Consider the following 13,744-nt stretch of genomic DNA (forward strand, 5'->3'; position numbering starts at 1 on the left):
ACAGACGACAAAAATGTCCAGCAAGAACCCGATCCGCCTCCCGCCACTGCGCGTGCTGCGCGTGCGCCACCCCAACCGCGCAGAATCGAACCCCTGCATAACCGTGATGTCCTCCGTCCTGGGTACGCTGCATTCCCAACACACACACTTGCGCCACAACTGGGACTGACGTTTTCTTTTTTTTTTTTTTTGCAACAGCATGCTGGGCCTCGGCCGGCTACCACGGAAGGGGGTGCACGACGGTGGAGCAGGCGCTGCGCGCATGCATGGACGCCCCGCCGCCGCCGCCCAAGAGCTCCAACACGATCAACTACCACCTCGCCCGCTTCTCGAAACGGCTGATCGCGCAGGGGAAGAAGAAGAAATAAGGGAGCGGTTTTGTTTACTATCATGCATCGGGGGACAGCACGACCGTCTCTCTCTGGGAACGAAGACACGCCACACATACGACCTTGCCCGACGGGACTCGACGACGGGATATGTTGGACGGGATGGCACCAATTCTGCACTTTCCGATGCCCGGACTGTTGGTTCTAGGGACGTCGTTAAAGCGCAAGAGACGGACCACGCCATTGCGATCCGATGCCCACACAAATGGCCGAGTTGTATAACGATGGTTGGCCAAGGAAGTGGTAGAGAGGGTAAGGCGTTAAATCGGGAGCAGGAGGCCGGTTTGGCCATGTACTAGAGTGTATAAAGAAAGTATTATGCGAGCTGTTTTAACCTGGCAATATATGACATGGCAACACAATTGAAAGAGACGAGGGCCACTAACACGATCACAAAGCCAAAGCCAATGATACCCTCCAAGACAAGGTGCGCACCCCGTGTAGGTATTACCCCAATCTACAACAGTGAGCAAAGGAACAAAACACCCCATTCAATCGTAACATCAACAAAAAAAAAAGCTCTTCTTCACTCTTCTTCACCCTTCTTCAGGCTCAGCCCAACTCGCCCACGCAAAAGAGTTCGATCTCGCCCAGGCCCCCTGGCATGTTGCTCTGGCCCTCGCGCCACTCGGAAATGGCAATCTGAATGTCGTCGTCGCTCTCGATAGTTACAAAATCCCCGTCCTCGTCCTGGTATCGCAGCTTCAGATCGCCTCTCGCAATACTGCTGTTGGAAACCCGAGCGAGCTTGACGTCGATACGATCGATTAGGCTCTGGTATGTGATATTGAATTGCGCAACCAACGTGACCGAGACCCCGTTGCCGTTCAAATCGCAGTTCACCTTCACCTTGAGCTGGTTCGGCATCATGTCTGGCGTCGGCGGGACCATTTCATTGCCTGGGACCAGTGACCTTGGGGCGTCCATGGGGGCAAGCGGCGCTAGGCCAGGGGGAGGGGGGCCGGGGGGAGGCAGGTTATTTCCACTCCCGGGTGTTCCTTGTCGCGGGTACACTGGTTGAGTAGGAAACTGCGCCATGGTAGCCCCATACGGTGTCTTTGCCCGCTGCGTCCCCGGGGAGTTGGTGTTTGTCCGTATCGGGTAGTCGTTTGCTGGGCTGCCTGCATTGCTGCGTGGGATGTTCGAGTCATGTCGCGCATGGGTAGGATGGGGGGGATGGTGTTGGTGGAGATGCGGCGGTATGCCGGGGACAGCGGGTATCGGTTGTGTACTGCGTTGGGCCTGCCCATTGATATCTGGGGTGCTGTGGCTGCGGACACGCGAGTGAAGTTGGCTGGACTGTGACGAGTCGCGGGGCATTACCGGCATCGAAGGCCCTCGGGGGTTGCGCCCATTCATGCCAAGGCCGTTGGCGGGAGAGGAGCCGTCTCGGGAAGGTGCTCGTGGCATTGCCGGAGCGGTATACCGATTGCTATCCTCCGGATTCCACGGCTGGGGTGTGCCGGTCTTGGGAAACGGGTACCCTGATCCGTTGAAGACACTGCTGATGGTGCTGGCACGGCTCGATACCGGCGACTCTGCAACGGGTGAAAAGTATGATGCCTCGGCTGTGCGGTGTAGTGGTGACGCCTGGCCCGGAGCCTGAGTCTGAAGGCTCAGGTTTGACTGGGGAGGTAGAGGCATTGGGAACCTTGGAGGCGGCGCCCGACCAATATTGGGGATACCAGGGGTGCTCTCGCTCGTCAATGAGCGTTGGCGGCGTAGGCTGGAGCTCGAACTGTTGCGGGGGAGGGTGCCTTGCATGGCCACAAGGGTGCTAGCTTGCGAATATGTCGGCGTTGTCCCCATAATACTGGCGTTTGACTCGTCCTCGTCGTCCTCATCCTCGTCGAGATCCCGAACATAGGGGTTCTTCAAACCGCCGGACATGTTCTTCATCCAGGTGAAATCGTCTGACCCGTTGACCTTCTGTTCAAACTGGGGAGCGTTCTCCTTGCGCTGCTGATCGAGACCTGCGGCCCATTTCTTCATTGTATCCTCGTTCTGGAACTTGATCATGAAGTTCTCCACACCAGGGTCCCCTTTCCACCAGATTTGGACGGTATAAGAGCCTACACAATCAGTGTTTGCCCAAAAAAGCGAGGATAAAAGGAGCTTACCGGTCTTGGACATAGCAACAACTTCGGTGACGTTTGTCATGAAGATCCGGCCTTTGAGCTGCAACTTCGCATTCTTGTTGCGCACTTTGGGCCCTGTTGACTTGGTCTTGTCCTTTTTATCCTTGGTTTTACCTGGCACGACCTCCTTGCAGCACAACAGGATGCATTGGAAGAGGTAAATCTCATACTTGTCGGTCAAGGGGTCAGTAAGCCTTTGAAAATAAGGAGCTAGCTGTAGGGGAGAACTTACATCCTTCTCCTGGTCACCTTTGCCGGTGACGACAGTGTAGACTCCGTGCATGAGCAGGTCCCCAAAGTGGTCCACTCGGTGTTTTTTCCAGTCTTCAACCCGGTTAACCAAGTCGTCCACCGCCTCGCCCAAAAGGTCCCGGTTCACAGCGTCGTTGGCCTTGTGAAGCACACGTTCGGCGGAGGCTATTCCCGCTGTGAGGTCGGCCCTGGTCGCTTCGTCTTCGTTCTTCTTCAGCAGATCCTACGCAGTGTCAGATGGGGTCATTATGCGCGTACATTCGGGAGGCTACATACCTTGAGGAGGAGCGGGTACTTGACAAGTCGCTGCATGGGCTTCAGGAGGAAGCCGTCGAGGGTGTTGAAGTCCAAGGCGACAGGGTGTCGGGCCGTCTGGATCTTGTCAAAGACCTGGCTGGCTAGCTGACCAGCCTTCCGCTGGTTTGCGATGAAGGGTTGGTAACACATGTTGAATATGTCTTCGTACTGAACAAACGGGTTGCCCCACTCTTGCCTTGCTTGTGGCATCGAGTTTGTTGTTTCCACCTTGATCAAGAATTTCCGCTGGCAGTCCAGGATCGCATTGATGTTGAGGAAAATATCGTGGACCTTGTCGCCCGCGATAATGCCGTTCTGTTCCAGGGTCTTCTTCAAATCATGAAGATGCTCGAGATCTTGGACGTATTTGCGCTCTGTGTCAACCAACTCGCGCACGACGTAATCACGATAGCTCATTTTCGAGCCTGCTTCCATTGCATCGTCTTCGGGGTAGGGCTGGATTTGAAGAAGGAGGCCCCGCTGCTCGGCGAGATCTAGGACATGGTTGATGACGGTGGTGACCTAAATGTCAAGTCAGCCTCCTGCTTTCCACTAGCACAGAGCAAACAGGCCAACTCACCTTGACAAACCCAGTGGTGTCATTCCCTGCAAGGTCGGTGATGATAAAGACATCAGTGGTTGGGAGCATGAGCTTGGATTTGCAGGCCTCGACAAAACGGAGAATGGCGATCTTTGACCGCTTCGATTGGGATGCCTCGGGCGCTGCCTGGACCTGCAACGGGGTTTCTGGTTGCAAGGCATTGTAAATGGCGAGGAGCGGGTATCCAGTGCGCAGGAGCTTCCATAGTGACTCGACAGGGCCCCCCTCATCCGGGTCCGCAGCCATGAGTTCCAGTTGTTCCATGTATGGCTCGAAGCCCGGCACCTTGGCCAACCTCTGTTTCAGGGCAACGCATATTTGGTAGAGCGATCGGGATGCGTCGGCCCTCTGGTTGATGATGTTGCTGGTCGCCACGACCTGGCCATTCGGCTGTGCGGCAATTGTACTTGCGGTGGACAGGGAGTTCACAGAGGAAGAGGAGTTGGTGGTGGGAAACGTTGCTGAGCCAGACAGCTGGCTCGCACGGGGCGCGTTCGGTACACCCATACTATTCATCCTGTCAAGAACAGCATCCATAGCTGCGACCGGCCCTGTATTCATGCGAAGGAGAGAAGCATGGGCCATAACTATCTCTCCGTCCGCACGAGCCCAGCCGGAAATGCACGGGCCGGAAAGGGAGAATGGAGTCGATTGCAATGGCCGACGATGGGGCGGGTCTCAATCGAGGCTTTGTCTAGAAGAAGCGACCACGGTAGGCGAAAAGGACAGTAATGAAGCAATGGAAGCGACAACGATTGATTTTGGAAGTGGTCGAAGGTAGCGAGATCGACGGGAGCCAGGAGGGCTTTTTCGGGCTTGGGGGTCGTCGGTGCCCGCCTTTATCGGTGGTCTTTAAGCACTTCGTATGTACCTATTATGGTATTGTCGGAATGGCTGCGACTAGTGTTGTCCTCTACGTTTCGTGGTTCTCGGATTATCGCTCGAGGGATCGGTGCCCAGATTCGCTCTGTGGCGTTGCGCTCTCGTTTGACCTCCTCTTGGTTGACCGTTGTCGCTCGGTCTGTCTCTCGCTGTTGTCGTTCGCCTGTGGCTATTCCTTTGTGCCTCGCCGCTGCACGATTCCCTCTTTCTTTGAATATTTTTGGCGAGCAGCAGCCGTGAGTACCGAATGTTCTCGCGATGAACTCGGGCTCGGGTCACGGTGCTGAGATGTGGTTTGAAACGGAGGGTCGCGGCAAGTGACCACTCCCGGAGTTGGTTGGTTGCATGCAAAGGGTTGCGGGCAGCCCATTCGGTTTGGCAGGCGCTGATGTGGGTTCGCAGGGGGTGGAGAATGGGGGCCACGGAGTGCGGCGGGGGGGCAATCGCCGGCGTGATCAAGCTGGAGGCGTCCAGCTGCCGCTGATGGCCAAGTCCGACGTTTTGAAATGGATGCCGGAGAAAATAGGCGGTCAAAGTTGGGCAACCCAACTGAGGGAGAGAATTACATCAAATGACATAAACAGCACAAACCGACCACTCCACGATTACAAAACTCCGTCGGCGATTCTGGAGGATTTACATAATTATGTGCCTGACCTCGGAATGTCTGGCATGCCTTTTTAACCGTTGCATGACTATCATTGGCTTCCGTCTCCCGTTCCGCTGGCTGATGTGGACAGTGACATGCTGGGTGAGGAGAGGTCCATGGCGGATGGGCAAGTTCACGGGCGAGAAGCAGTCCATGGCTAAAGTTAAACATAATACATCCGAGTTGCCGAGTTCCAGATTCATAACTCGAGCGCCGTGTAGTCGGTCGGCGCCTCGGGCTGTCTTGTCCTCTTCGGCGCAGCCCAGTTTTCGGCAAGGACTCGGGGGCAAGGTATCTTATCTGGGTTGGGAGCCTAACACCTTCCCAGTCTTCACCGATCTTGGGCGCCGCAAAGTGGATCCAAATTGTAATAAATTCGCCTCGTACCAATGGTTAATCCTCCCAGAATACGAGTAGTACCTGATGAGAGTTTCGATCGCAGTTTGTCGTGTCGACCGGCTCAGGAGGTGAAAGGGGAGAGTGGTGATCGACACCATCTGCTGCCCCTCCATTCAGGCATGATTCTGATGGGCCTGCCTGTTTCAGAACTCCCGCCGTGGTGTGCTAAGCCTTTTTGGTAAGCCCGGGGCACCATGTCGCCAAAATCGTCAAGCACGTGAGCGGACTGTCAACCTCGACTTTCTTATTTTTTTTTGGGAAAGTTGACATTGGGTTCCCGCCGAGGGCTGTCACAAGGTTGGCACGTTGGGTACCTACCTACCTAAGAAGCAATAGCCAAATATGGACACCCCGTTCTTTGCAAATGTCCCCATTTGCCTTGGGCCAGCACGTGGCCAGTAGCCACGCGAGAACAACTGAATGAGCATCTAGATCATCGAATCGGCTTCTTCCCAAGAAATCGGGACGATTTGGCGGGACAGTCCCTGGTTTGGATGTTAGCGCCTGATCTTTGAAGAGGATGGAACGGCCCGAGGTATCCTTGTAACTCACGGACGAAGAACCCAACAAGCCCAGATTCCCGAAAGTTGTGTCTTTTCTGTCTTGCTTTCGTCCTTCTCTCGATTTGCAAAGTCATCAGTCACCATAAATACCTCCACCACATAACCGAGAAGGCAGTACCGATGCCCCCCACAAGTCAGCTTATGACATTGGACCTTGGCATCACGGGCTGTGTGTGGGATATGCACTACCACACTACCCAAGAGACTACCTACATAGAGATCAAAGTAACTCAGAACACTCGCTTTCGAGGGAGACTTCTGTCGGCCTATTTATCAGACAGAGCTGCGAATACCAGCGAACAAATATACCATGATAATTTCGAGACACGAGTGCAAAACCCCCGACGGTTCGAGTTTGACGTCGCTGGTGCATAACTCCTTGATGCTCACTTCGTGGCGTTCCGAAGAGCCAGTTTTCTCGAAATACATACAAGGACAATATTCTATACCGTGGTTGTTAAGCAGTTAGGTACCTACCTAGTTTCGATGCCTACTGTATACTTAGTTATCCCGTCTTAATTAATTTCCCAAATACATACTTGCATCATAGATCTTGGGAAACGCCGCCAAACTTTCCGGAAAGAGTTGCTTGAGCAAACCTGGAACCCACCCACCTCGCCCCGCTAACCCCGGCAACCTGGGCACGACACGGCGGTCCACAGGAGTTTGTCAGCCGCCGTCCCGCCTCGCCCTGCGCAGGGCGCAAGCATGCAACAACAACAAGAACAACAACAAAAACATTTGAAATCATCTCTCCGCAGGAACCCATCTTTCTGTCTCGGAAAACACCGCCACTAGATCGTTGGGCAGCAAGGAACCGTGTCCTGCTGTCGCACAATTGACGGACAGAGCTGCGCCACGGCGCTGCATCAACGACGATACCAATCCCAGCGGCGAATCGTTACACAGCGCCAGCGATAGAGAGTGACGCCCTGTTGCCCCGTTGCCCCGTTGGGAACCCCCCACCGACCCTGTATTTTCGCCTTGCTTCCCTCCACGGTCCTTTCTTCGCGCCTCTTCCCGTTGACGGATGCGCGCAAGACCGTGGCTCGACGGTGTTCTGAGCACAAACCCGTAGCGCCCGACAAGCGAGCGATGGCTGGTTTCAATCCGCAGCCCGACGAAGGTTACTCCGAAGATCCTCTGACCGCCTTGTCTGCCGCGCCGTCCTTCCCCTTCAAGTCTCGCGAGGACGCCGTCTCGGCACTGGGGTCAGCTCGATCACGCGACGAGTTTCCGCCATGGTTGGTACAGCACATTTCTAGTCTCTCGCTCACTCGCAAGACCGGTAAGTTACTCCGCCATGCTTTTTCCTTCTCGCCCTCCCCTACTCCCGTGTGGGTTCTCACCGTCTTACGCGAGCAGAACTTGCCATGGCCATCCTTAACGACCTCCCCACGACCGTGATCTCTCAAATCGTCGAAAACCTACACCCCCGCCTCTACATCGATTTTGTTCGATACCTGCCTCCCGAGGTCTGCCTCAAGATCCTCGAGTACCTCGATCCCCTTTCACTCATTAGTGTCGCGCGATGCTGCCGGGCATGGTACATTCTCGCGCTGGACCGGAAGCTGTGGGAGCAGTTATTCTTTCTAGAAGGATGGAAAGCAGTACCAGACGAGGTTTTGCTGGCCGAACGGGAGATGAACGGGCCTTCCTCCTCGGCCACCCACGGCGTGCTGCGACGGATGCAGTCCCAAGACGACGGGCACGCGCATAAGAAGCGCGCCATCTCCCTATCACCGAGGCTTGACGCCGATACGGACACGGTGATGATCGATGCAGGGAGCGCGGTGAGGCAGGAACCAACGGAGATGGAACCAGCCGAGACCAGTATTTTTGGAGGTCCAAGGAGACCTGTTTTGAAGAGTGGTATCTCGCAGCGCATGGGCGATCTCGACATGCCAAGCGCGATATCGAGGTCCAATTCCAAGGGTAAGGCAGCGGACAAAGGGAAGGGAAGGGCGCTCCCCCCTTCATCCTCGGAGCCCTCACACGCCAGACCCTCATTTTTGCAAACGGTGATGGAGCCGCCACGCCTAGCCAGGTCGGGGCTATGGGCTTGGGACGGATCGTCAACACGATTTAAGATCAACTGGAAATATCTCTACACGATGCGGCGGCGGCTCGAATCCAACTGGGAGCGGGGCCGGTTTGTGAACTTCCAGTTTCCACATCATTCCCATCCCGAGGAGGGTCACGAAGAGTGCGTCTACAGTCTCCAGTTCAACTCACAATACCTCGTCAGCGGGAGCCGGGACCGGACGATCAAGGTGTGGAACATGAAATCACGGCGATGCCTTCGTACACTGGCCAAGCACAAGGGCTCGGTTTTGTGCTTGCAGTTCGACTCGGACCCCGAGGAAGACCTGATTGTTTCCGGCAGTTCAGACTCGGACGTGATTGTCTGGAGGTTTTCGACGGGGAAGCCGATCCAGACGCTAAAGCATGCCCACCGCGAATCGGTCCTCAATGTCAAGTTCGACAAGCGCATTTTGGTGACATGCTCCAAGGACAAAACCATCAAGATTTTCAACCGCAAGCCACTCCGCTACGGAGACCTCGGCTACCAGGAGGTGGACCCCGTCCCGACAAATGTGAAGAACTATGGCTACAACCTCCCGATGGCGCCCGACGATTTCCCCGTGACCCCGGCGTGGACGATGATTGGAAGTCTGGAGGGCCACAGCGCGGCTGTCAATGCGGTCCAGATCCACGAGCGTGAGGTGGTATCCGCGAGCGGCGACCGGCATATCAAGGTCTGGGACTGGCCAACCCAGGTCTGCACTCGGACAATCGTCGGCCATAGCAAGGGCATCGCTTGTGTGCAGTATGATGGCCGCCGCATCGTGAGCGGCAGCAGCGATAACGAGGTCAAGGTGTTTGACCGCCAAACCGGGCTGGAAGTTGCCAACCTCCGTTCACACTCTAACCTCGTGCGTACGGTCCAGGCCGGTTTCGGGGACATGCCTTACAGCGTCGAGGACGATCTGGCCGAGGCGAAAAAGGTGGACGAGGCCTATTTCAAGGCGTTGGAGTCCGGTCTACTGGAGGAGCGGGATCGCCCTAGGTCGGGACGGCGCCCCGGTAATGCCGGGTCCCGGCGACCGGAGGACATCTGCGCTTATGGGGCGAAGCTACCGCCCGGCGGTGGCGGCGGCAAGTACGGGCGGATCGTCAGTGGCAGCTACGACGCCAGCATCATCATCTGGCGGAGGGATAAGGAAGGCCTTTGGAAGGACCAGCATCATTTCAAGCAGGAGACAGCCGCCATTGCCGCCCTGCAGCACGACCGGACGGGTTTAGTCCCCCTGCATCCATCTGTCCAAGGTCTCCTCAGCCGCGAAGCTCTAAGGGCATTGAGGGCAGCCGGCCCCATGCCCTCAACCACCGCACCCAATGGCGCAGAATCGTCCACGACCACACCCAGCGCAGCGTCTCGCTCACAAACCGCCAGTGCGCCGCCCGGTACTTTGGGAGGGCCGACCTTACCCCCGCTCAGCGCGCTTACGATGGAGTTGGGTTCGACCGATTTTTCGTCAGCGGGGCTTCAGCAGCTCCGCCATATCATCGACAGCTCGGTCCGGGGAGGCCAACAAGGCCTAGAACAGGCTATCGCAGCACACCCGGCGATCCTCGTCCACCGTAGCTACGTGGAAGCCGCCATTGACCGCCACCAAAACCCTGTCGTTCGGAGCCAGTTGAGGCATACATACTCGAACGCCTTGAGCAGGGCACCATTCGAGCAGGCACGGCAAAGGCGCGAGGCACTTCGGAACCAAGAAACCGTCGCATCCAGCTCCGCGGTGGGGGGTCAGTCTTCGACCGGGGGAGCCACAGCCGCCCAGACAGGTGCTCATCTGACGCCCGCCCAGTTGGCGGCTTCAGCGGCCCACCAGGCACATGCGCAGGCTCTCCATAGGGCGCCAATTCATCAGGTATCCCCTCCCGTTCTTGGCGTTACTCCCGCCGCCGGCTCTGCAACTTCTAGTTCCGCCCCCGTCGCCGGATTCCCTGCGGTCGGGCCTAGTGCTGGCCCCGGGCCCAGTGTGACCCTCTCCGGCGCTACCACCACGCCGCCCCAGCCCCAACTCCAAGCGCAAGCGCAGCATCATCCGCACATTGCCCAGGCACCTGCCCCCTTCGAGGTCCACGACCCAGCTAACCCGGCGCGGGTGTTCAAGCTGCAATACGACGCTCGGCGCATCATCTGCTGCAGCCAAAGGAGTGTGATCGTCGGGTGGGACTTTTGCAACGGAGACGCGGAGCTGGAGGAGGCGAGTCGTTTCTTTGGCCCTGTGGATTAGGTCGGCCGGAAAGGTGTTTGGATGGACTAGGGATAGCATAATACCGGGTTCCAGGTTGGGTTCAATGGGCACACTACCAGGTTTCTTTCTCTCGAGCAACATGATTGACGATGTAATGGCAGGCGTTGTAGACCTCCAGGATTACCGAGCGCGACCTGTATATATATAACTTTAATCAACATCCCCGCATGCGCCATGCCGTTCCCAATTGTTCGCCAGACTATGTGTCAAGAAATTTGATATCGCTTCTCCCATGCTAACAACCCGAACGAACCGCTCTCTCTCCCTCTCTCTCCTTCTCCGTGCTTCCACTGCCCTCAGCCAGCAGCCTCCTTCACCTGCCCCGTCGTTGTCGGCGCCTCGTCAATGAATTCGGGTACTTCGTCCTGCATGAAACTCGGCAACGCCCCCTCCATCCCCGCCCCGGCCAGCTCCCGATCGAGCTCGACCTCCTGGCCGAGGGCCTCGAGCTCGGCGTCGAGCTCGTCCTCGTCGACGTCCTCGGGCACGTCGTAGCTCCGGGCGAGGCTCTCCTGGATCTCGTTGCCGACGTCGAGCAGGTCGGCCATCTCGTCCTGCAGGCGCTCGATCTTGTCGATGTCGACCTTGCCGTACTCCTTCTTGAGCGCCTTGTTGGTGCTCTGCAGGGCGTCGATGGTCACCATGGTGTTCTTGAGGTTGTCCTGCATCGTCTGCGCCTGCTCCATGTTCCACACCTGCGACTGCAGCTGCTCCCGCTGCGCCTCGTACTGCTTGCGCCGCTGCAGCACCTTGAGCGCCTTCTGCTTCAGCGCCGTCTTCCCGGGCCCCTCGCGCATCTTGCCGAGCTTGGTCTGGTAGCCTTGCAGTTCGGCGTTGATGGATGCTAGCTTGACGTCGATTGAGGATACGCGCGTGTCGATGTTGGAGATGGCCGAGTTGAGCGTGGCTTTGGGCGGTTTGGGACCCGTGCTCCCGAAGAGGCGGTTCATTTTGGCGGTGTGGCCGACTGGCAGTGGTGCGGTGGGTGGAAGATCTCGTTTCGTATAGTGACGGCGGTGGTGGTGGCGATCTTGTGGTTTGGTGTTTGGATTCTTGGGGCGCCTGTTGACCGAGTTCGAGATGGATGCACCGCGGGGATGACGACGCAGCGCTCGGCCCCAGGGTCAGGGCGTGTGGCACCTGAAAGGCGGGGCTGCAAGGCAGGAACGCGGGGCGGCGATTGACCGTGGTGGGGTTCCATAACTGCCAAGCTCGCGACGCCAAGGCCTGTTTGAATGAATTCCATCAACGGGCTTCCAATGTTGCCGCATTTGTCATCTCAAGTTTCCTCCCACGGCCCACAGACTCGCAACCGGCGACTTTCCTTCGAAAATATGCTTACGGAATGCAGCAGCGTTTGGGAGACGAGTTAGAGTCAGCACTGATAAATGCAGATTCGAACATGGTAGTTAGTACCGATGATGTATACGCGTTCGGGAATCTCGTGGCTAAACGTGCGACTCTATTAATAATTTACTGTGTATGACGGCATACCAGTGTAAGTCGTGGACGAATGCGTCAAGGTGTGAAGTAGTGGTGTCTTGTATAAAGCTCGAGATACTTCCGTGTATTCAAGGCAAGTATAGCAGCATTCCACTCTTTCTTCTTTCCATCCTACATTCCATCCCGCAAACAACACACTCAACACAAAGTACATAACTCGACACCTGAACGATACAAATACACGACATATCATCACTTACACACTAAACCGAACACCAACTACCACCCTCTTCCGATCAGACCCGACATAATCCACACAAAACCACATAACCACCAGAAATTTCATCATTTATTATGGCCCCCCAAAATATCCTCGTCGTCGGTGCAACCGGCCAGCAAGGTGGTGCCGTGGTCAAGTCCCTCCTCGACCTCCCCGAGAGCTCATCGCGCTTTCACATCCTCGCCCTAACCCGCAATGCTCAATCTGAGCGTGCTAAGCACCTCGCCTCCATTCACAAGGGTGCAGTCTCGCTCATCGAAGGCGACAATGCCAACCCCGACCCCATCTTTGCGTCACAACCCAAGGGTTCCATCGACAGTGTCTTCGTCGTCACCACCGTAGGTCAAAAGATCACAGAGGAGCAACAAGCCATCCCACTCATCGACGCCGCCGTCGCCCACGGCGTGAAGCACATCGTCTTCAGCTCGGTCGACCGCGGCGGCGACGAGAAGAGCTGGACCAACCCGACCAACGTCAAGCACTTCCTCGAAAAGCACAACATCGAGATCCACCTGCGCGACAAGGCCGTGAAGGAACCCGGCAAGTTCACCTGGACCATCCTCCGCCCCGTCGGCTTCATGGACAACCTGAACCCGGGCTTCCTGTGCTCCATGTTCACGGCCATGTGGGACGCGGCGCTGAAGCCCGACACCAAGCTCCAGCTGGTCAGCGTTCACGACATCGGCGTGTTCGGCGCCAAGGCGTTGGGCGATCCCGCCGAGTGGTCGGGCAGGGCGGTCAGCCTGGCCGGCGACGAGCTTACGCTGGCGGAGGCGAAGGAGATCTTTCACAGGGTCATGGGGAAGAAGCTGCCGCAGACCTTCACCATTTTCGGTAGGGCGTTGATGTGGGGTGTGAAGGAGATGGGGGATATGTTTGCCTTCTTTGAGAGGGAGGGGTATGGAGCTGATATCGCGGCCTTGTGCCGGGACACGCCGACGCAGGACTTTGAGACTTGGTTGCGCAATGATAGCAAGTGGCCGAGGGAGTAGGACTCGCGGGTTAGGTGTTTTTGATAGTTTTGTAATGTTACTGTAATGTATCCTAGGTACCGACTTACTTAATTTTATCATCTCCTGTCAGCAGTCAAAACGGCGGTCGGGTTGTTCTTACCGGGTTATTGTTACAGGTCACTCTTACTGTTGACCGGAGGTATCGGGGTTTAAGCATGGCCTCAAGAATTACACCGGTTCGGTGGTTTATTCGATCTCACAGGCATCTTAATACGTCCCCGGCCTAAAAGTGTTGCGAGTGAGGCAGAGCAAGCAAGGAGTTGCCGACTGAAACATCGAAACGGCTGATTTTTCGCAACCCCGGATAACAATCCGACGGTATTCGGCATGGTATACAAATGCCCGATATTTGATGCACGAGGCACAGGCGAGTCCGGATGTCCCAACATGTGTTGTGCCACAACCGGGGGCGAGCGGCGCAGTCACCACCAGGGTCTTGAAGGAGTTCCTAGGCAGAACGTGAAACATGTTACAGCCCAAAAAGCTCAGATAGACCCATTTTTTGTGCCG

At 56.5% G+C, this 13,744-nt stretch overlaps 6 protein-coding genes across 6 annotated transcripts; 3 read left to right on the top strand and 3 right to left on the bottom strand.

Annotated features, from left to right (window-relative positions):
* Nucleotides 1-13: 13 nt before the first annotated feature.
* On the top strand, nucleotides 14-368 carry B0H64DRAFT_327696 (uncharacterized protein; the record flags this gene model as incomplete). The annotated part of the gene is made up of 2 exons (XM_062800795.1): nucleotides 14-122; nucleotides 199-368. 2 exons carry the CDS (start codon nucleotides 14-16, stop codon nucleotides 366-368), a joined length of 279 nt encoding a protein of 92 aa, XP_062656702.1.
* Nucleotides 369-693: 325 nt separating this feature from the next.
* On the bottom strand, nucleotides 694-4,407 carry B0H64DRAFT_207479 (pleckstrin domain-containing protein). The gene is made up of 5 exons (XM_062799365.1): nucleotides 3,657-4,407; nucleotides 3,056-3,598; nucleotides 2,760-3,002; nucleotides 2,510-2,696; nucleotides 694-2,461 (listed from the first exon to the last, which is right to left on the bottom strand). Exons 1-5 carry the CDS (start codon nucleotides 4,260-4,262, stop codon nucleotides 942-944), a joined length of 3,099 nt encoding a protein of 1,032 aa, XP_062656703.1. The 5' UTR covers nucleotides 4,263-4,407; the 3' UTR covers nucleotides 694-941.
* Nucleotides 4,408-6,671: 2,264 nt separating this feature from the next.
* On the bottom strand, nucleotides 6,672-6,957 carry B0H64DRAFT_403697 (uncharacterized protein). The gene has a single exon (XM_062804330.1). The coding sequence runs from the start codon at nucleotides 6,937-6,939 to the stop codon at nucleotides 6,715-6,717; it is 225 nt and encodes a 74-aa protein (XP_062656704.1). The 5' UTR covers nucleotides 6,940-6,957; the 3' UTR covers nucleotides 6,672-6,714.
* Nucleotides 6,958-7,102: 145 nt separating this feature from the next.
* B0H64DRAFT_207487 (uncharacterized protein) lies at nucleotides 7,103-10,636 on the top strand. Its single transcript, XM_062799366.1, has 2 exons — nucleotides 7,103-7,458; nucleotides 7,536-10,636. The coding sequence occupies exons 1-2, from the start codon at nucleotides 7,266-7,268 to the stop codon at nucleotides 10,475-10,477; spliced, it is 3,135 nt and encodes a 1,044-aa protein (XP_062656705.1). The 5' UTR covers nucleotides 7,103-7,265; the 3' UTR covers nucleotides 10,478-10,636.
* A 24-nt stretch (nucleotides 10,637-10,660) lies between these two features.
* B0H64DRAFT_403699 (Snf7 family) lies at nucleotides 10,661-11,679 on the bottom strand. Its single transcript, XM_062804331.1, has one exon. It carries the CDS (start codon nucleotides 11,446-11,448, stop codon nucleotides 10,795-10,797), a length of 654 nt encoding a protein of 217 aa, XP_062656706.1. The 5' UTR covers nucleotides 11,449-11,679; the 3' UTR covers nucleotides 10,661-10,794.
* Nucleotides 11,680-12,140: 461 nt separating this feature from the next.
* B0H64DRAFT_207578 (uncharacterized protein) lies at nucleotides 12,141-13,387 on the top strand. Its single transcript, XM_062799367.1, has one exon. It carries the CDS (start codon nucleotides 12,296-12,298, stop codon nucleotides 13,211-13,213), a length of 918 nt encoding a protein of 305 aa, XP_062656707.1. The 5' UTR covers nucleotides 12,141-12,295; the 3' UTR covers nucleotides 13,214-13,387.
* Nucleotides 13,388-13,744: the final 357 nt, after the last annotated feature.

This window comes from Chaetomium fimeti, assembly GCF_033439085.1.
Source record: "Chaetomium fimeti strain CBS 168.71 chromosome Unknown B0H64scaffold_6, whole genome shotgun sequence".
NCBI lineage: Eukaryota > Fungi > Ascomycota > Sordariomycetes > Sordariales > Chaetomiaceae > Chaetomium > Chaetomium fimeti.